We start from the raw sequence: 23,166 nt of genomic DNA on the forward strand, positions 1-23,166 counted from the left end.
ACTAAACACAATGGTATACCAGCTCAAATGGTGGGTGCTATGGTAGGACAGGGGAGCTCTTATTATTGCTTTATATTAACTACAGTGGGTAAGGGGGGAGATGAAGTAAAAATAATTATCCTAAGGCACTTGGGCACATCACTAAAAACAGCCGAGATTTATACCGTTTTAATTATGGCCTTTATAATTCACGGATCTACTGGACTTGAAGTAAACTGTACTAGCTAGGAAGAATGAGATGATGTACAGACTTCAGCATCTTTTAGAGACAGTGGGCTGGGTTTTTAATATCTCTGTGGCACTGCACCATGGTGAAAGCTCTTGGCCTATTTGCAAGTTTTTTAAACAATGTTTCTTATCTTTGGAGTCTTCTAGAAAGCCCTATAGAAGCATGGAACACACACAGTTTTCTGCCACTGCTGTATATTTTGGGAGACACACTGTAAATTACCTGAGGTAATTCAGACAGTTGATTTCCATCCAACCAGAGATCCTTCAGATGTAGGAGCGCCCCAATTGATTCTGGCTGAAACAAAAGGTAACATCATAGTAACAAGGCCCCAGACCTCCATCTTCCATTATGGGAGAACAAACCATCAAATGGGAAAGGGTACCACTGTGGGGTTAGTTGTTACATCTCTCATATCAAGACTCTATTCCCCAACCTCTTCCCTAGAACGCAAACACCTCCCCTCATGAGCAGACCCCTAGTCTTGAATCTCCCAAACTATTTCTCAACCACTGTGAACAGAAGCACAATCTCCATGTTTCCTAGCTATACCTAAAGAAAGATAACCCTACTGAGTGCTTCAAAATCACTTGTGCTTACAAAGACAGAGAAACATCAAATCTCTCAGATACACACTTACCAAATTATAGATTTCATTGTTTCCTAAATCAAGTTCTTCTAGTCTCCTCAGCTGGGTGAGAGAGCTGTTGAAAAAACCAACAACAGCAAATGCTCAGAGAAGACTTTAGACACGTAGAGCCACACTCTTCCTTTCTTGGACTAGTGTCCAAAAGCATGGTTCATTTGGATTTGGCAGGAGGCACTGCCCAGGAAGGACGATGCTGCCACTCATTCTGCACAAAATCCCCCTTGCTTTCCCCAGAGACTCACTCAGGAAGATAGGTAAGAAGATTCTCTCTCAGTTCCAGGGAAGCCAGGTTATAAAGACTAGAAATTCAAAGAAGAAAACAGTGTTAAGAAAATGCCTTAGATATTCCCACTCTCTCTCTACCGTCCACATCCCCCACATGTTGCTCCTATTAAAACCTTTCCTGTTACTCCCCAGAGTAAAAATATTTACCACCACCACTAATGGACTTAATCTTCACCTCCCAAATTCCAATACATAATATGGGTATAGTGTTTAATCCACAAATCCCTTATCTATGAGACGTGGAAGTAATTCACTAGCCACTAAAGATGACCACTCCCTGAACTGAGACAGAAGCCAACTATGTGCCTCTCAACTTCAGAATGTTAAAAATGTGCTGTTGTAAGAATTGTGGTGCCTTTAATCTCAAGGGGCTGGGACTTCTTCCTGTTATCAGTGAAATATCATGCCTGTTTTAAAGAACACTGCCTTGATCTGACAAGATGGCTCAGGGAGTAAAGGCCACCGAGCCTGACAACCTGAGTTCCACCCCCAGAATCCACTGGTGGAAAGACAAAATCAATTCCTGCAAACTGCTTTTCTTACCATTGCTATACCCAGCCCAAATAAATGTAATTAAAAAGAAATTATATTAGGGTCTCTCAACAAAGGCCAAGTGCTCTAGCAGATGGCCATCAGCCACCAGGGGTCAAATAGATAAATAATATAATGAAAGGCTCTGTCCATATAACTGACTTAATACTGCTGCTATACTGACATGGCGCTTATCCTTACTAAACTCTAGAATGTGCTCTTTGCAGTATACAATCCTGCCTTTCCAATGTTAAGAGAATCTATCGGGTTACTAAGAAACAGACAGATGCTCTCCCCAACAAAGATCATCTGGGCCACTTTCAGTTGGAGTCAGTGCCTCATCATCTAAAGACCCACATACTGAGCTAACTCTGTACTGCATGACAGATTTCAAAAAGCGGCTCTCATTCACCTCCCGGGTATCCAGGCTCCACGACAACCCCAAATAATTTTGCTAATATTGCTTTAGCATTGTCTAGATTTGGAAGGATTTTATTTCTGAACATCAACATTAACCTGCCTTAATCCTTTACTTTCTGTCTTTCCAACAACAAACAACAAAACTAGGTCCACATGAACTAAAAAGCCAGAAAACAAATATGAGTAAACAGTCCTTCCATTCCATCTATCAGTACAGATGTGTATCTGTACACAAACACAGATTCTCAACATTTGTTTGCTGAGAGTATTTTTAACTATGCTAAGGACAGTATATATCCTGTATCTTGTCCCATTATAAACCGAATAAGGGACTGGAGCAGTTAAGGGCATTGGCTTCTCTTCCCACAGTCCTAGGTTCAGGCACCCACATAGTTCACAACAGTCTGTAATTCCAGTTCCAGGCGATCTAATGTTCTCCTCTGGCATTCATGGGCACTGTGATGTGCACACACATGAATTCATACACATCAAAATAAAAATGTGAACCAAATTAAGTTTCCATCAAAGGCCAAAGCAAACAAAGATGTCAAATGAACATGATTTATGAAAATCAAAATCCTTCCTCTAAGTAATCACTCATGGACTTAGCCCCAATATTTTCCCAATGGAATGGAACTAACTGGCAATGGGAGTTCTTGTTTTACTTCCTTTCGATCAAATGATCACCTGGAAGTACTGCCATGGGGGGTGAACTATCCAGAACTAACATGCACAGCGCTAAGTTACACTCAGAAAGGGAAAAGCAGCCAGGCAAAGGAGGCGCACACCTTTAATGCCAGCACTCGGGAGGCAGAGGCAGGCGGATCTCTGTGAGTACAAGGCCAGCCTGGTCTACAGAGAGAGTTCCAGGACAGGCTCCAAAGCTACAGAGAAACCCTGTCTCGGAAAACAAAACAAAATAACAAGGGGGGGAGGGGTTGAGGGGGAGAAGGATCTGATGTCAGAGTAAATGTTCAGGTCACTCCACCAGGTTTATTAGAAATGTGCTAAACCCATCTATATTCATACTTTGTTTTTTTTTTTTTTTAGAAAATCACTAGTGGAGCTGTCATTTTATCCATCCAACACTCATTACCTTCATATCTATTCTGACAAATTAAGGACATCTACTGCTTCAGACAATTTCACTTACTAGGTATCATCCAAAGGTAAAACTGTTTAATGTTTTAAGTATCTCTCTCTCTCTCTCTCTCTCTCTCTCACACACACACACACACACACACACACACACACAGGGCTGTGTGTGCACATTTGAAAGCTGGTGCTCAGAGAGCCCAGAAGATGGCAGTCTTGGGAACAAAACTCAGGTCTTCTGCAAGAGGAATACAGACTCTTAATTAACCACCGGGCGGCCTCTGCAGCCCCATCAAATACATGTTTTATACACAGCTTTTGAGTCTGCATTGTACCACGTTTCTGAAGTTCTGGTCTGGGCACCTCCACCTCAGACACAGAAGGGAGCGTGGGGAGTGGGGAGAGGAGGCACTGGACAGGGCCCTCTCACGGCTCACCCCTCTCACCGCTCCTCAGGCCTCTTCTCAGCAAGTCAGTCACGACCATCTGTGGGCAGTACTATGATGACAGAGGAAGACTGAGGCATCCTACATCAGGAAGAACCAAAGCCTGGCTCTGAGCCAGGGATTGCCCTCACACTGGACTGATCAGGCCCCTTAGGAGCTTACTGCCCGCTGGAAGTTTCCCAGTTAAACAGTAAAACCACTTCTCAATCTCCGATGTCACCTCCCTAACCAGGCCAAGAAACACCTGGAATTTCACCACTTGCTGTTGTAAAAAAAAAAAAAAAAAAAAATACAGGGAACTCTATTCAGGTGTAAAGAAAATTGAAATTTTCAGGTAAATGGATGGAACCAGAAAACATACAGAGCGAGGTAACCCAAGCCCAGAAAGACAAACACTGCGTGTTCCTCCTTATTTGTGAATCCTGGCTCCTAATCTTCAGATGTGAGTATCCTAGGATAAAAAGTAGGAAGGGAGCATGGGGTAGAGGGTAGAAGAAACTCTAGAAAGGCGGTCAGTAGCACACAGGTGTTATAAAGCTGGGATGAATGGGAAAAATGGGTGTCATCTAACTGAGAAGGGGCAGAGAGGGCAATTCAGAAGAGATAATAAGAGAATAAATAATACTAAAGATGCCTGAAAAAGCCACACCGGCCCACTGCCAGTGATGGTGTCAGAAGCCTGGCTGGCTCTATGAGCAGCTGAACAGCTCAGCTACCATCTGGGCCTAGATCCAGTGCTTTGAGTCGGTCCACACCAACATCTACACCATCTATGAGCTGCTGGAGCATGTGAAGGAGCCGGTCTTGCAGAACCAGGGTTACAGGATCATCATGACTCTGGCAACAGCAGGGTATCAAGAGACAAGTCTTGTGATGGTCCAGTATTTATGGTGTTCCAGAAACCAGAAGCTTGGAACTAGACCAACAATTCACTGCAATGATTTGTGTGTGTGTGTATATGCGTGTGCATGTATGTGTGTATGCATGTGTATGTGTGTGTGCATGTGGCATGTGTGTGTATGTGTGTATATACATGTGTGTGCGTGAGCCACTATGATGAACAAATATTCAACGTAGAGGTGGGAGAGACAGAGAAAGGAGCCGTGAGTGAGTGGAGAGGTGGAGAGGGTAAGAGAAGGTCACAGGTATGAGAGAAGCTGGCGGTGGCCGGGAGAACATGTTGCCAGGTAGTGCTGACAGGGTGGTGTGCAGCAGCCTGGACCTGGCACTCTGACCCAGCCATGCTTCCTGCCCCTCCCCCCCCCACACAGACCAGCTGTACCATCTCCCTGGTTCTAAGCAACAATAGGATGTCTAAGATGAAAACCATCATTTTCTGGATTGGATCTCCTCAAAAGACTTCTATGGTCCATGCTGCTCCTGGAGGCCACTTTGGTATCCATGGCCCACTACCCCAGGCCACGTTCATATCTGTGGTCAGCTAAGGGCCATGCCGGTGTCCCTGGCCCAAGGTGCCACTGAAGGCCACTCAGACGTTGTTGGTTGGGGCCACTGCCTGAGGCCATACCAATGTGGAGAATGGCCCGCACTGCCACCTGAGCCCATGGTAACGCCTGGGTCTGTGCTGCTGCCAAGGGCCACATCTGCGGCCATGGCCCTACTGCAGCTGTTGACGTACACATGGCCTGTATTACCTCCAAGGGCCATGCGGATGTCCATGGTCTGTGCTGCAGCCTGAAGCAATGCTAATGTCCATGCTGTGCTACCACTGGGGTCAGTATGTAGATGAGAGTGGCCTGCACTACCACCTGAGCCCATGGTGATATCTGGGTCCACTCAGCCACAGAGGGGGGCATGTCTGGACCCATGCTCCTACTGTGACAGAGGGTCATATTAACGTTCACAGTCTGTACTACCCCTGCATACCATGCTAAGTTCCATGGTCCGTGCTGACACTGGATGCCATGTGATGTCCATGGTCCACGCTGTCTCCAGAAACCATGTGTGAGTCCATGATCCATGTTCCTGCTGGCTGCAAAGAGCAGGGAAGCTACTTCTGCCATAGTTCCGATGACTGCAGACTCACAGTTGAGGAAGAGGGACATGGAAGGTGTCTGTGACAAACCCTATCCCCACCCAACCTCAACACCGCCCCCTCAAACACACACACACACAAAATAATAGCCTAGACAGAAAGCCACCAAAAAGAGCTCTTAAAGATTGTGACGAGGACGCTGCAGTGTAGCTCTCTGCAACTGAGGGCTTCTGGTAGGGGAGCAGGTGGGGAAGGACTCGGGCTGGTGCCACCACCAGTTTGACCATGCTCCAGTGAACATATGGGCAACACTAATGGAACTTTGTTTTTTTTTTGGGGGGGGGGGTGAGGGGATGCCAGGAAGTCACGAGGGGGGGAACAGATCTGGGAAGAGAGTGTACTAGGAATTCATAATAAGGAATTCTCAAATAATAAAAATATTATAAAAAAAGCTCTAGGAAAAATTATTTATGTTTACTTTTATACAATGCATATAATGTACAGTTTAAATGCAGCGACTCCATTCTGGGTAATAATATTTCCCGCAAAGCCATCAACTAACAGAACCCCAAGCGCTAGGCATGGGAAAGCTCTCTTCCAGTTGTTGGTGAGGGGAGTCCAAGAGCCTGCCAATGCAGTACAGGCTATGGCTGCTGCTCACGGCTGCCCTCAAGAACTGGGAGGTAGACCCTACTGCTGAAGATTCTACACACCTCAGGCACAGGGCTTGGGAGGAACTGATCTGGAATACTCCTCCCTGGGGACTGATGCTTACAGTGTCCAAGCATTGTAAGCTTGCAATGGGGGAAAGTAACCAATAGCCCCACACTGCTGTAATGTCTTCAAACTACAATGACCAGACTGGTAAGATGTCTCACCAACAGCTGTCTAGGTGGGCCAAGTCACTGTCCCCTGAAGGGAATTCATGCCTAGGACTGTGAACTTAGCCAACCATCTATGATTACGAGGATATGGTTCCTTGAGAACCATTACTGACACTTTCCTGATCCAGTGTGATACTACATCCACAGGTAACTGTTAACTCCTATCTCTCATCAAAGGGCTTCTCTTTACAGCAGAGATGACCGCAGAAACTCACAGGCAATCAGGCAACCAAAACACAGGAAACAACAGACAGTGGGGTGCCCAGCTACCATCTGACACATCTATAACATCATCGAAGGCTCGGGGAGTATCATGGGAGAGGGGAACAGAAAGACTATAAAAGCCAGAGGACCAGGATGCCTACTCAAAGACAGTGTCTTCTACATATAACAGGAAGGCTGCATCTATGAAATCTTAATGGTATGGCACAAGACCTGCACAATGACACCGTCAGCTGACGAACCGAAGTAGATGGGGGGGAACATCACCCCTAGATAAAGAGCTACAGGAAATCAATGGCTTCTGAGAGAGGGACAATCAGTTTTATCCAGGCAGGAGACCCATAAATCACCCTATCCCCAGTGATCAGCTCTAAAGAAGCGTATACACACAGGCAGAACACTCAGCATGCTGTATTTATATTTACATGCAGTGTGAGTGTGTGTGTGTGTGTGTGAATCTGAGAGGGAGTAGGGGGACTTGGATAGAGTCAGTGGGGGAAGGGTAAAAAGATGTAAATACAGGTACTCATGTACATAATTTTCAAAAATTGAAGTACTAAATTAAAAACAAGAACATATTTTAAAACTTCTCTTTAAGTGAAAGTGCATGGCATAATTTGAGTGTATATCTAATTGCCCATGCAAAACATTACTAAGTTGCCTACAAACTCAAGGCAGAGTTCCTATCCTCAGCAGGACCCCAAAAGTACAGCTCCAAGTTTCCACTGTTTTGGAGGGGAAAATGTGAACAGAAAAGAGCTACATTAGACAGTGACAACGGTGTAGACTGGGCTCCTTTTTGGCACTCACACCCATTGCTCAGAGCACCTGTCACCCTCCTCTAGGAGTCTCCTGGGCAGCTGGGGTTACACATAGGCAACCCCTCCCACAGGAGAAAAGTCACACCTGCAACCTTACAGATTTCCTGATAACATATGTACCAATAATGGCTCCCATTATTAGAATTAGAAATACACATCTGGACATTATACTCAGACTCTGCAACCTCAGGACGAAAGCCATTCTTTGTCTAAAAGGGTTAAACCATGAACTGTTTGACTGAGCTATTTCATTGCTAGTTCTCAGTGTCTTCTAAACGCAGCGTCTGTCATGGTAATTACCACTTAATGTATTTTCCTTTCAAGTGAACCTGGCGAGTTATTTAAAAACTTGAGGCATCCCTTGTCCCTTAGCACATTTGGTCACATTATAAGAATACAGGTCCGGTCAGTGTCCACAGAAAGATCACAGTCATCATCTCCCACCACTAACATCTCAGAGGACAGACCCCAGGAAGGTAAGGTGCTGGCACGGCCATTTCATAACTTACATACACTGTCATTTGTGACTCATAAAACAAGGGGCAGAAAACAAAGACTTTGGCTAGAGGCTCCTTAACCTGGACAAGCCATTCTCAGTCAGAGGACAACAGACTAATTTGAAACCATCATGGGCTTGATTCTCAATAGCATCTTGTCTTGGAATGTGCTAGACCAAAGTTTAGGAACCACTAACCCATGTGGAACGTCATTCTCTAGACTGCTGTGGTTAACAGTGGACCCAGCACAGGGTCTGGATAAAGCCGTTAGACATTGATACTGAGAACAGTCTCTTCCCTCACCACCCAGAACACAGCATTAACATGGTGTCTATTCCCACTGAGGCAGCACACCCCACTCAGTGTAAATAGCATCTCATTTCCAACAGAACCCACAAAAGAATGTACTACCAAGGAGCTGGCCGAGGTGGCACACATCTTTAGTCCAGCACTCAGGAGGCAGAGGCAGACAGATCTATAAGGAGGGGAGGAGAGGGGAAGGAAGGGGAGCGGAGGGGAGGGAGTGTTATTGAGAGGTATTGCTATGTAGCTCAGAGTCTATCCTCTGAATCATGGGGGCCAGGAGGGAGGACTCAACATGTATCTATCCATTACTTCAGTTAAGGGACACGGTTATCAATAAAAATCATCAAGCATTGTTAATGCATTTATAAATATGATTTTAAAAAAATTAGGTGCTTTTCCAAGCGGTGGTGGCTCCTGACTTTAATCCCAGCACTCGGGAGGCAGAGCAAGTTCCTGTTACACAGAGAAACCCTGTCTCAACCCAAAATTTTTACAATATGCTTAAAATATATAAAATACTAGTTTTTAATAGTCCTACTAGCACTAACGATATTACTATATGATGGATTTATTACAACTGCTTTACAAGAACTAGCTGTATGGAGAAAGCCAAGGTACAAAGAAAGAAGCTTAATCTCTTGCACAACTTGGGAGTAAAAGGCCAGGATTCACACAGCATTGCAACTGCTCTTCTCTGCTACCTCTCACGCTGGAGTTGGTGAGTGAACCTTGTTAACTTGCAATATATATGCACCTATGTATTAAAAGATAGATACAACTTTTAAAATCCACACACATGCTCAGCAAAAAGTTCTCCTTCCATACTTATTCCCTTCTAACACTACTCGTTCAAAATACATTTTAACCAGAACCTTCCTTTGTGTGAAGACAAGGTACGTCTCCACAGTATTCTAAAAAAGAAATTATGTGTATATATGTGTGCCTGCCTGAATTTATGTTCACCATGTGTGTGCATATGCTGCAGCAGCCAGAAGAAGGCATCAGATCTCCTGGAGCTGGAGTCATGGGCAGTTGTGAGCTGCCTGATAAAGGTGCTGGGAACAGAACCTGGGTCCTTAGAAGAGCAGCATGCACTACCATTGAACCTCGCCTTCAGTCTTTTTTTTTTTTTTTTTCTTTTTCTTAAAGATGTATTCATTTTATGTATGATTGGCCTGCGTGTATGTAATATGTATTCTATGCATGCTTGATGCCCATGGAGATTAGGAGAGGGCACCAGATTCCCTGGAACTGGAGTTAGAGATGCTTGTGAACCACCATGTGAGTATTAAGAATTGAACCTGCGTCATCTGCAAGAGAAAAAGTGCTCTTAGCCAATGAGCCATCCTCCAGCCCTGTCCTATTACTTGAAGCAGAAAATTGCCATCTACCATACACAGACCACATTGCTTTCCTAGCAGATTTGTCTCCTTTTTCCACCTTGCACATACTTTATTTTTAAGACGACTGCACAGTATCTCAAAACCTACACACACCTTAATTTTTAAAAACATTCCCTATTAGTAAGCATCTCATCTTTCGACTTTGATTCCTGACATGTTAAGTTTCTGTGCTGGGATGTCCTCACTGTCCTCTAGGACACCGGAACTACCTCATGCCACTAGTACTATCCCTGCCTTCCATCAGGGGCAGGATGAGAAAGCTACGGAGCGCGGGAAGCGTAAGGCAACAGCCCTGCTCCCTGCTCGCTCCTGTTTCATGCAGTTCAGAACAGCAGGGCAGAAGTTACATTCTAAGTCAGAATGCAAGCCAACTGTATTTTTAGGATTCTATTTCAAGGGGCTGAATGAATGGCTATTTTGAGAAAGTCACCTCTTTTAATGTGAATTTTTAAAACTGTTTTAAATAATACTCTTTTTAAACCATTTTGATTCCCCCCCATTTTCATTACCAAATCACCTAGAAAATAGAAAGATACTTACACCAAATGACAATATACTGTAAAATCATAAAAAAAAAAAAAATACAAACATTTACAGTAGCAATGAGTGGGGAAAAAAAAAATACAATTTCACTGGTGAAAGTACTCTACCAGAAAACCACACCCTCAAAACCCAAACTTCAAAAGTCAAATTATTTTTTTGCTTTTGAAACAGGTTTTGTTTTTTGTTTTGTTTTTTTTTTTTTTTTAAATAGCAATTCCCAGACTTCAAAAAAAGAATATTCAATATGGCAACAGTCTTCTGAAAGTTTTTTTTTCTTTTTTTCCTGCTATCATACCACAGCTAAGCAGCCTAATGGTAGGCTTTGTCAGCCATGACCCCAGGGCTACTTAGTTCAAGGCCACTAAAATCAAGGTCACTGGCTCCAAGGACAGCACATGCAAAATCAGCCCCACATGTTCTAGCTCAGTCTGCCAGAGAACCCAAGGCCTGCCAACTCGTTCTATTTCTACCACCAAATTATCATAATTACAGGTTTGCTGATAAGAACTACTCAATGACCAAGGACTGTGCTGGGAACTACACTAGCTCATCAGACATTTCTGCTATTCTAGGCAGGCTATGCATGGAGAAGAAATTTTAATTAATGGAGCAAGGGGTATGCTTCCGCTAACTTCTTTTCTTACAGCATTAATTTCACAGCAAGGAATATGAATGTTTCACAGAGAAGTTACACAAGGCCAAGACAAAGTAGCACACTGTCCCATGCTGGGCTTCTGGTGTCCCAAGTCCTTGGCATGCCCTGCTAGTTCCCTGGGGTCTCAGTCCCTGTAACAACCTTCAACACCCCTACTCCCCCACCCCCCGCCAAGGCATCTGAGCACAGTAAAGACTGAACACATGTAACTGCCTACTTGCCAGGGACTAATGGACTAGTGACCTCAGAGCAATTTACCAATTATTAAATTCTCTTTCTAAAATGTACAATTCTCTGTTTTTAGCACATTTATTCACAGGCTATGAAATATTATTACCAATTCCAAAAAAAAATGTTTATCCTCGCCAAAAGAATCAAAGTCATTCTTGTATGGACATGTTTTTAACTCTTTAGTGTACATATAACTACAGGAATTCATTAAAATTCAATCCATACTTTTCAAGCTCATTCAACCCTTCAGCCTCTAACAACTACTAACATCTTTTCTTACAGAGTTGACCATACTCGTTACTCTGTATAAACAGAGTAGGACGGTATGTGACCTTTTGGGGTCCTGGCTGTTTGTTTGTTCGACATCTTATCAAGGTTCATTCATGTTGCGGCATGTTGCAGTACTTCATATCTTTTACAATAGTTTATTGACGGATACACATTTTTACTTATCCATTCTCGCATGTTTGGTTTCTACTTTGGGGGCATTATGAAGAACAACTGCTATGAACTCATCAACAAATACTTGTATGGACACATCTTTAACTCTTTAATACAACTAGAACAGCTGGGCTATGTAGGAGCTACGTTAAGCTCTGACAGACAGAGAGAGTGAGCTTGCCCATACTGTTGCGCTGCGACAGTGCTTCTCTGCTGTACTCCCCCACCAGCAGCAGGGGAAGGTTGCAACTTCTCTAAGTCTTCCGTGACACTTGCTACCAGCTACCTTTCTCACAATCACCCTAGCAGGTGTAAAGTGCAAAGGCGCAGAAAGTCTCGGGACCTAGAATGCCAAGACCATGGCATCGAGGAAGAAACAAAATGTGCTTACTTGTGAGAGGTGTGTGATTTAAAAACTACAGTATCTGCAAGGAAGACTCCAATTCTCCAGCTAACTCAACCAAGCCTGGCAATACAAACATTAGCTTACTTATCATCATTCTGCAGAAGATGCTAATGGCACTCCACAGCCTTGGGAGCAAGAGCACATGTAGATGGGGAGCACCGGACTCCCTCCCTGCACATAAGTCCATTCCCTACTGCCTTTCATTGCACAGAAGTTAACACAGCTGCTCCCACTACACGTCTGAATTAGCTTTAAGCTTTCTGGCAACAAAGGCAGAGAAGTAAATGTGATAAATGTCAGAACTGTGACTAAAATGAGAAAAGCTTCCCATTCTTTTGGCAGATTTTTTTCCCTAAAAATAACCCCCTTTCTCTTTCATAGCTCCTTAGATCACAAAAATTAGAAAGTATTAATAGACAATACTTATTCTCCATTACAAAATTTTACAGCAATAGAAGCTGTACTTCCTATAGTTACGCCTTCAAAACCACTTTTTATAGCAGCTGAGTCGAGGGCATTGCACAGGGACAGGCTAACATGGTTCTGGCAGAGATTCCCAGGACTCCTCCTTCCAGAACCTATGAAGCCTCACTGTGCTGAAAATGTAGATCCCGTGTGCTCGGTTATGTGTTCACCAAGCAGGGGAAGGGGAGCGCCACCCAAGATCCCTGATATTACTGGAGTCATGACACCGTTACATACACTGATTATAGACAAACAACTCAACACCCAACACCTAGCCTTCTCTATACAGAGAGAGAACTGAAGCGATTACAGTGTGGGGAGCAAGCAGCAGGTCAGGGAACCAGCAGGTCTGGCCTCACCTCTTTCAGTTGTTACAAAAGGTATGACCAAAAAGGAAGACTTTCAACCTTTACCTGAAGAACAGACTTCAGCTGGTTTGGAAAGAGAAGGTACCAGGCAAATTTTAAAGTATATCTGTATGAAAGGCTTTGGAGTTTTCTGCTTGGTTTATACGTGGATCTGCACCGCAGTAAAATATACACATTGCATGTGGGTATAAATGTTAACAAAGGGTCTGAAACCGAAGTCCCCAAGTTTAACTAGAAAAATATTTGTGGCAGGCTAACTGACACAAAGATCAGCAGAGACCACCCAAGCATTGATTCTCACTTCCCAGAGGGATCTCAAAAAACTTCAGCAGAACCCACTGGAGGCGCAGAAAAGCAAAGCTTGAGAATCCCTGATGTAGAGCTTAGATGACCCCCTAACAGTAGATAATAAAAGGGTGCTCTCCACACACACACAGTATACCTGTGTAGTTTTTATATTTATTATTTTAAATACATGATATGTTATACACCAATATACTGCTCATATTAAAAATTACATAAAGTTTTATAGGAGATAAAAGAAAAGCATACATGCATATACATGTGTGTATATATGTATGTATAGAGTGTGTGTGTGTGTGTGTGTGTGTGTGTGTGTGTGTGTGTGTACAGAGAGAAAAAGAGAGAGAGTGTTAAGACAGGTCTTACTTTATAGCCCTGGATGTCCTGAGACTCACTATGCAGACCAAGCTGGCCTGGAGCTCATAAAGATCCTCTGCCTCTGAGATTAAAGGTATGCACCACTATACTCAGCTTAAATATTTTTATTAAAAATAAGAAATTCTACACCACCACCCTCCTCTGCTCCTAAGAGCACTGGGCTGACAATGCTTTATTATTTTTATGCACATACAGCACAGGTAATACTTAATCATTTCAAACATTTTGCTTTACATTTGAAGATAAAACACCAGGCTAGACACTGCACTGGTTTCCTGGCTGTAAGATAAGAAGGACACTCTGAAAAGTCAGGTGCATTTGTTAAGTCATCATTCCAATTTTAGCATTTTCTTTTCAATATGGAAAGGTCTATGTTAAGGTTCTTCTACTGATTGCATTTTATTGGAGGAGTTTGAACAAGGTATCTCTTAGCTATTCTTATATCTTTCTTCTCTTGGGAATTCTCTGTTAAGATCCATAGCTCGCTGTTTAACTGAACCATTTTCTTGACTCTGCTCTGAGTTCTTCATATATTCTGGACATTGATCTATCAGTTGTTTCGCTGGCAAAGGTTCTCTCCCCCTCACTGAGCTTCATCTTCACTAAGCTGATTGTTTCCTTTGCTGTATAAGGAACTGTTTGGTTTCATGAGGTATGATTTGTCCAGTGTTGGCCTAAATTCCCAAGCAAATGAAGCCCAGAATTCAGTTCCCATAAACCACATCAAGCAGTTTCAGGGAACCTGACACCCTCTTTTCCCCTCCATGAATACTCACAAGTGCATGCATACATACATACATACATACATACATACATACATACATACATACACACACACACATACACACTCACTTACTTACTTTAAAAATAAAACTCTGCCAGGAAGTAAGGGCATATGCCTTTAATCCCAACACTTGGGAGGCAGAGGTAGGCAGCCTGTGTGAGTTCAAGGCGAGCCTGATCTACAGAGTGAGTGCTAGGACAGGCTCCAAAGCTACACAGAGAAACCCTGTCTCGAAAAGGCAAAAACTTCAAACAAATTAGACTTCTAACAAAAAATAGCAGTACAGTTTATAACCATTAAAATCCAGGCACAACTTGGCCCTGGAGAAATAGCTCAGTGGGCAGGTGCACACATGCTAAGAAGGCATGAGAATCTGAATCCCAGAATCTATGTAAAAAGCTGGGTGTGGTCAAAAGCAGTCCTGGAACCCCAGCACTGTGAGAGGTGGAGATGGGAACCACTGGGGACCGCTGGACCTCAGCCCAACTCCAGGCTCCCTGAGAAACCTGCCTCAAAGGAATAGAGACAAAGCAATACCCCTAGCCTCCGCTGTCCTCTGGCCTCCTCACACACGCAGATGTGTACACAGGAGTGTACGTACAGACAGACAGTAAATAAAACACAAGAGCAACTGGACACACAAGTGGAAGGTTGGCATTCATCTTTCTTGATGATGACACTGAAGAATGGGTGAATGGTACCCTTTGTTTCAAAGCTGTAAAGGCAGAGGATGCAGTTGGTAAGCTTCCTCTCATCCTTGGCACTCACAGACTTCTGTAAAAACTTACTTCCCAATATTTTCCGGCAGAGTCTGCAGTGAGATGTCATTTACAGAAAGACACGTTAAGTTCTGTAGTTCAGGAAAGCTCTCTGGCAACCTACAACAACAACAATGGTAATTTTAAAAAGTAAAGCAGTGTACAACAAGTGTAAACATAGACTTCATCCATGTGGTGGCTGTAAAAGCCTCCTGCAATTACTATGGAATACCTGCCTTGTCCTCCCATATATATTATACCTGTAAGCAAAAACAGACGGCTTTGTCTACCCAAGGGAAGTACACGCCATGTAGACACTTACTGAGGGAGTAATGCAATTGCAATCACAAAAAAGGTAGATGTACATGGCCTGGCAAAGAGAAAGTGGCGGGTGTCCTTTCTATGAGACAGGAAGATGCTGCCACTGGGACCACAACCGATGAGACTTTGGCTAAGTATAAAAGTACACGCCTGTAATCTCAGAGTGCACAGGGAGAGGCAGGTAGATCTCTGTGAGTTCCAGGCCAGCCACGGCTGCACAGTGAGACCACATCTCACAAACAAAAAAGAACAAATCCTAAGGAAAAAGACCCAAATGAAACCTGCTGAGAATGAGAACACTGCACTGATGAGAAGAAAACGCAGAGCAAATTCAGCTAGCCTATGGGGGTTTAAGCCACAGGACAGCTGCTCAACGGTCCTCCCCCTTGTAGCTCCAATGCCCAGAGCGGAGGATTCCTCTGTACAGATGGGCTGTCAGCCAACTGCTACTGCCTTAACTTCTTTGTTAATTCAAGATGTCACTCATTTAAGATAATTTTATCTTTCACTATGTAGTCTACGCAAAAGACTCCAATATGTCTGAAACTCGAGAAAATTGTAAGGAGTGGATACAAAAATCATTATTTAAAATTTACAAAGAAATTCTAGTTTCAATATTCCTACAGTCACCCATATTTAGAGGGAAAATCATGACTAAAGATGAATCTCATCATATGTAAAATGAGATGCATCTGTCTTCCTCCCTCCCTCTCTCTCTCCCTCCCTCCCTCCCTCCTTCTTCTCCCTCCCAGCAAGAAGAGAACTCTGGCTTTAGCAGTGAGCTCTCAATCACTATACTTCTCTTTTGCTAGGCTTGTTTGTATTTAAACAAAAGAAATCCTATATTAATGTCTGATGTTTAATATAGACTAATTTCAAAATTCAGTGCCAATTTTAGGTATGCAAGAATAAGATATTAACAGGAAGGTTTTATTATGTTATTGGGAATAGCTTGCTGAAGATTGTTACTTATAATTCAGAAGTCAGAGCCTATTTGGTCTGACTTGTTTTGCCAGATGTATATATTCCTTTACAATCTTAAAAATACCTAAAATGTTATAAAGGCAAGTAAGATGCTTTAGCTGGCTGGCCTGCCTTTCTGCCGGCTGCTAGCAGGAAGAGTAGCATGTTCAAGAGTGCGGCATGTTGACAAAGGAGAAGCCAAGTGAGGAGGTTCCAACGCTCTCCGCACTAGCTGCACCATCTAGAAGTCTGTTCATCTAGCTAAGGTCCAGTTTTCCCAGCCATAAACTAAGTGGGCCAAGCGAAGCAATTACTAAGTCTCTTTTAGCTCACAGACATTTTAATTATTAACGTCAGGACACTGCCAACTGAAAGGGCTTTTCTCTAAGAATCCTGCCAAAGATGAGGCCAGGATAAAAACAGGGATGAAAGCCTCAAGTAAGCTAAGTGTGTGCTAGCTGAGAGCCTTCAGATAATTGTGGAGTGAACTGTTAGCCGACACCAGGAAGAGGAAAGTAGAAAAGCAGAAGGCCATTTAAGAGACTGGGTGGTTAAGTCTCAGCTGCACCACACAGCATCTCCCAGTCTGCCGAGCTATAGAAGCTGCCTTACAGCTCAGTGCAGTAACAGTTGGGCTGGAGATACGATAATAAGAGAGAAATGCAAGTCACTTCCCTGTGTCTGTGGGGGGAGTCTTTATCAAAGGCAAAGCTTACATATTAATGCCAAGTGCCATGAAAGCAAGTGCTGTGAAAGCCCAGGGTGGCACTGGGAAGTAAGGGGAAGGCTTTGGGGAGATGCAGGGTGCTCCACCCACAGACTAAAGGGAGGGGAAAGGATCAGAGCTGTCAGGGAGGGGGAGCTGGGAAACAAACTGAACTGCTTCATTAGTGGCCAGAGACTGTCAGAGGCAGCCGAGGGCAATGGGGGGGGGCACTAACTTGGGGGACAGGGAACTAAAGAGGCTCTGAGAAGGAAGAATTGTGTGAAGGTCAGTGGGATAGGAAGGAGGAAGAATTGTGTGAAGGTCAGTGGGATAGGAAGGAGGAGGATGTAGCTGCAGGACAGTAACGAGTTACAAAAGGTATCAGGTTTATGCAATGTAACAGATTATTATTTTTCAGTCGTAAAAGATAAAGAGTATCAGCCACTGAAATCCAAAAGAGAGAAACCAGAAGCACCTTAAAAAATATCTAATTCTTGAAAATGAGATATGGGTAAGACAAAATTAAATAGGGAATTGTTCCATACTCGGGGAGTCTCAATTTCAAAATGTGTAAGATAAATCCAGTTCAATTTCAAAGGGAACAGCTATGTGCAGAGCCTTGAGAAACCCTGCCAGTGGACTCATTGGCCCAGAGAGACCTTTAGAACACACACCCAGGAGTTGTCTCTGCACTGCCATATGGGCACCGATTCATTTACCCTGGAGGCAGGCGTCCACGGACTCCCAACTCACCAAGGCCACCAGGAGAATGGTGACAATGCCCTCAGCCACCCCCCAAAAAAGTGTTCTGTGAAACACCAGGAAGGGAGGAGCTGTATTAATGGGACAGGTGGCCATACTCAGAATGATAACCCTAAGGAAATCCCCAGAGCTACTGCAAGAGTGAGGAAATAATGGTGTTAGAGGGTTGGTTTTTTTTGTTTGTTTGTTTGTTTGTTTTCCTGTTTGTTTGTTTCTTTGTTTTTGTAGCTGAGCAGTAATGGCACATGGCTCTAATCCTAGTACTTGGTAGTCAGTGGCAGGTGGATTTCTTGTAGCGAGCACAGACTATAAAAAAGCACTGTTACACAGAGAAACACTGTCTGGAAACAGGGCTCCCCTTACCCCCCAAAAATTTTGTTGTGTGTATGTGCTTTTGTATAGGAAGTTGTTATTATAATGTTTCATTATTGGAGTGTAAAAAGTAAGTTGAATAAGACTTCTCTGGTTGAATATGTAACTCAGTGGATGTCTAGTAACCGTGCAGCCCCAAGGTCAATAAAAGAAATGGACTTCCTGGGTAAGTAAATACATGGGAATCTCTCTGGCCTGAGTCTGATCCTGTAAGATAGGAGATGAACTGGGAATTTACTTTTATCTTATTTTTACATTTATTTAGTGGCACATACACAGGTGTGCACTCACGCCCACACCAGAGTGCACATACATGTGGCATGGTGCATATGGGGCTGTCAGAGGAATGCCCACAGGAGTCAGCTCTCGTCTATTATGTGGGTTCCAGGAAATGAATTCTTACCGTCAGATTTGCCCCCAAGTGCCTTTACCTGCTGAGCCATCTCACCACGCAACTGAGAATTGTTTTAAGCTTCATGATGCTCAGGAATGTACTCTTTAACTCCTGCTTTTCACGGACCTCAGGGCCCCCACCACCACCACCAAACCCGGCTTCCTTTCCCATGATCCCATCAACACCAGTGTGCTCTCTCCCAGTGTTTATTGATGAACACACTAAAGTCGACCCTGTTTGGCAGAGACAGTGCCCCATCTAGATAGCTCCTAGATGTGTCACTTGGTTGTATCTTTTGCTTGGCTGCCAAGCGCGCTACCCAGCGCACTGTAACTAGAAAATGTGAAGTATGATGGTTACCTGGTGAGGGGGTTTCCACTGAAGTCAGCTACCTGCAGGGCTTTACAGAAGGAGATGCTTTCTGGAATTTCGGGGATATCTAGAGAGGCAAAGAAAGTTCAGCAGCATTGTTAATATTTGCATCGTGTTTAGAGCTGAATACAATCACAAGAGAATGTTACCTCATTCAAATGTGGCCACAACTTGTTATGACTATTTTTCTATATTTCTTCAGAAAATATGTTCCTTAAGAAAGCACATTAAAAATGTCTGGACCCAGTGAACACGGGTGCTGGGTTTCATAGTTTAGCTTACACTACTGAAGAGGTGCCAATGGTTTATTTGGCAGCTTGATTTGAAGTGTGAGCCAAAAGATGGGCTACTGTGAATGAGGAGAGATCTGGTGGTGTGATACGCCTTGGCTTGGTGTGGATGAAGTGAATCTAAGGCTCAGGGGCACTAGACCGCTGCAAAGGATTTGCTATGTAAAACCTAATTCTTGCAATGGGGGGAGGGGAGTGGGGGAGTGCGAGGGGGTGGACATGCCCTTCACTCACACTACAACCAATGAGCTTGAGAGAGAAGAACCAGCACATCCCAGGAGCTGTCACTGCCTCTCTCTGTATACCACACCGTATAGTACAAGTCATGGCTGCTCAACTGGACAACTTAAATACAATGGGTCAAACTGAATCCCAGGGCAGCAAGGGTCAAGAGGCAGGACCGAACCACCAGATGCCAGGTGAGCTCACTTGTCATAAAGGACAACACAGGCAGAGCAAGGTTCATAATGGTCTGATTATGTAGACCTTTGGCACTGGGTAGTTAACTGTGATCTTCCCAGAAGTGAAACAGGAAGCCTCAGCTCCTGCTTGAGCTATATAAATAGAAAGATTGTACAGTCTTCAGTCACAGCAACAGACATCCATGGCACCTCAACCCATTTCCAGACTTTAGCTAGTTTACAGACCCAGGGTCCCCTGAATGAAAGGGAGGCCATCCCCCTTGAGGAAGGACCCAGCTGCAATAGTAGGAAAGCTTACTACTCTCTTTTCATCTTTCATTCCCAACCCTCCCTCCCTAAGGGAATCTGTGACCTTTTATACAGGGGGAAAGGAAATAATCAGACCTTTCAGAGCCTATTCGACAGTGGCCCACAACTGACACTGATTCTGGGAGCCCCCAAAAGTGTTGTGCCTTCCAGCTACGATAAGAGCTCACAGAGGCAGGTGACAGGATGATCACAAACTTAATCAAGTTATGACTCCAACAGCAGCCATTGTAACAGATGCTACAGTGCCACCCTTGCTTGAGCAGCTATTGATCTCAATGCCTGTCCTTAAGGACAATGAGAAACAATTCTTTTACTCTTCTACTTCAAGGGTGTTATTAATTCTCTAGCCCTGTGTCATTTTGACCATTTGTCTTTTCCACATGCTATCAGATCAGTCCAGTTATACTGACATTAAGCTGATTGGGCCAGGTGAGCAGGAGGGAACATCTACTGTGAACCTGTTGGTAAAAAATATGTGCACTCAAGGGTGGAAACCAAAATTCAAGGGCCTTCTAGCTCAGACATATTTCTAGAAGCCCAGTGGTGTGGAGTATGCAAAGATACCCCTTCTAAAGGGAAGGATAAGTTGTGGCTCCTATCCCTTCCTACCACCAAGAAGGTAGCACAATGCTGAGTGGGTCTCCTTGGATTCTGGAGGCAGCAGCACATTCTGCACTCAGTTGCGTTACTCTGGCCCATATACCAAGTGCCTTGGAAGGTTGCGTGTTTTAAGTATAGCCCAGAACAGAAGGCAACTCTTCAACCGGTCCCCACTGCTGCACAGGCTCTTCTGCTTCTTCAACTCTACGATCCAGCAGACCCAACAGTAACTGAGGTGTCAGCAGCAGACAGAGATGGTTTGGGCACCTTTGATAAATGACACCACACACACACACACACACACACACACACACACACACACACACACACACACACACACACACCAGTGAACCTATACAGGGACCACCCGGAAGTGGGCAGCTACAGCATTATAATCCTTTTCTGGGACAACTCTGAAGGACAGCGGTGAAGGGAAATCTTCACAATAGGCAAATCTTTGCATAGTGCATTGCACATGCTTCTATGTTTTGCTTGGAAGGAGAATACTTAATGTGTACATAACCAGTGATTTATGAGCTTGTGGCCATGCAGCTGAATAGTGGGAAACTGGAAAGATGCAGGCTTAGAAAACTGATGAAAGAGACAGCTAAGAAAGAAATGTGTGGATAAGTCTCTCCAGCTATGCAAGGGATGTGAAGATATTTGTGCCCCATGTAAATTCTAAACAGGTTACCTCAGCAGAGGAAACAATGGTAAGTAGCTAGGATGACCCATTCTATGGACAGTAGTCAACCTCTTTCCCTAACTATCCCTGACATTGCCCAATGGCCACATGGACAAAACAGCTACAGTGACATGGCTTTAACAGTATATACCTCCACTTACAAAGGTGAATTTGCTACTGAATTCCAAACATGTCAGCCCCAGAGAATAATACCGAGTCCCCAGTGAGTACCATTTCTGGGGTGATTCACCAAGGGACCCGGTAGCAAGCACACTCTGTCCTTGCTAGAAAGATACCAGATACTTCTGGACATGGGTTTGCTTTCCTGCATGTAGTTCTTCCAAAATCACCACCCATGAACTTACACAATGCCTTATCTCAGTCAGTGTTCATACAGTATGAAGTGACCAAGGACTCACTTCACAGCCAGAGAAGTGAGGTAGTGGCTTATGTATCCTGAAGTGGTTGGCTTGACAAAATGGTGGAATGGCCTTTTAAAGAAACAGTCATGATGCCAATGAGGTAACAACAGACTGAAGGCCTAGGGCAGGGTTCTCCAGAAGGTGACATCGGTAGGTAGTCATTACATTCTCCTCTGGCCAGGGTTTCGGGGTCCTGGAATTAAGGGGTAGAATTGGGGATGTACCATCATCCTTGGTGACCCACTAGCAAAAGTATGGCTTGACCTCAGGCTCTGTTGGCCAAATGTTTTGATTCTGGAGGGGAAATTGCTCCATGGGAGACACATTTCACTGAACTGGAGGTTCAGACTGAGCCCTGGCCACTTTCAGTTCTGATACCTTTGAGTCAACACGCTGAGAAATAAGTTAATGTTAGAGAGGATGATTCATCCAGCCTATCTGGAGACTTGACTGTTCTTTCAACATGTAAAAAGGTATATCCAGAGTAGAAGAGACCCATTATGGCATCTCCTGGTGGTACAACGTCCTATGATTAAGGTCAGTGGGAAACTACAACCCAAAGCAGGCAAGATGATAAATGGTCCGTAACTTACAGAAATGAAGGGATGAGTCACCCCTCCAGTTAAAGAACCAAGCAAGACATGCTGAGTTGCTTGCTTAGAGTGAAGGAAATAGAGAATGGTTATTAGAAAAAGGGCGCATAAATACCAGTTAAGGCCAAATGACCTGTTACAGAAATGAAATTCTAATTGCCATGAGGGTTTCTGTCCTATTTTGTTAATAACTGTTTTTAGTTGAGTGTATGATGGTTAGATCACGTTAGGTAGAATTATGGCCATTATGTTTTTTTTTTTTTTCCAATTTGGAAATTAAGTATGACATAAGGAGACATAATTAGGTATCAAGCTGACAAGGGGTAATCTTGATTATCAACTTCATTGTATATAGAATAAAATAAGAGACATACTTCCAGAGAGGGATACTTCCTAGAAGGGTTAAATGACATTGTAACACTTTCCCCCAAGTGTGTGGCACCTTCTAGCAGTAGCCAGACATGAACTGGTCTGAGGGAAAGCAATGCTGCTTTTGCCTGCATACCTTCTCTCCCTGCTTATGAATGCATCTACCCTGCTGCTGCTGCTACAGCTGCCATCCTTCACTGGCATCAGAACCCAGCGTCCTCTAGGAATTCATCACCAGATTACGACTGCTGAGGCATCCAGCCTTGTGGCCTGAGCAAGCATCAGGATCTCAGTCTCTTCAGTGTACATTTGACCATCGCTAGACCTCCCAACTCAAATCCTGTAAGCCAATCTATAAATTCCCTTTATAATAAATATTCATTCTGCTGATCGTCTTGCTCTAGAGAGCCCTGACAAATACAAAATACCAAATTTGGAGGGGTGGTATCTTTGCCAGTTATTAATCTGAT

General features: G+C 43.9%; 1 protein-coding gene across 2 annotated transcripts in view; it reads right to left on the minus strand.

Annotated features, from left to right (window-relative positions):
* Lrrc1 (leucine rich repeat containing 1) overlaps positions 1-23,166 on the minus strand; it is a 117,660-nt gene that overhangs the window by 23,887 nt on the left and 70,607 nt on the right. For both annotated transcript variants that reach the window (XM_051197992.1, XM_051197993.1), the window contains exons 3-7: positions 18,995-19,073; positions 15,147-15,236; positions 1,121-1,177; positions 870-933; positions 452-526 (exon numbers count right to left, since the gene is read on the minus strand). In XM_051197992.1, coding sequence (XP_051053949.1) covers positions 452-526; positions 870-933; positions 1,121-1,177; positions 15,147-15,236; positions 18,995-19,073 — 365 coding nt within the window. The remainder of the gene's footprint in view (positions 1-451; positions 527-869; positions 934-1,120; positions 1,178-15,146; positions 15,237-18,994; positions 19,074-23,166) is intronic.

The sequence above is a fragment of the Phodopus roborovskii genome, unplaced genomic scaffold (assembly GCF_943737965.1).
Source record: "Phodopus roborovskii unplaced genomic scaffold, PHOROB, whole genome shotgun sequence".
Lineage (NCBI taxonomy): Eukaryota > Metazoa > Chordata > Mammalia > Rodentia > Cricetidae > Phodopus > Phodopus roborovskii.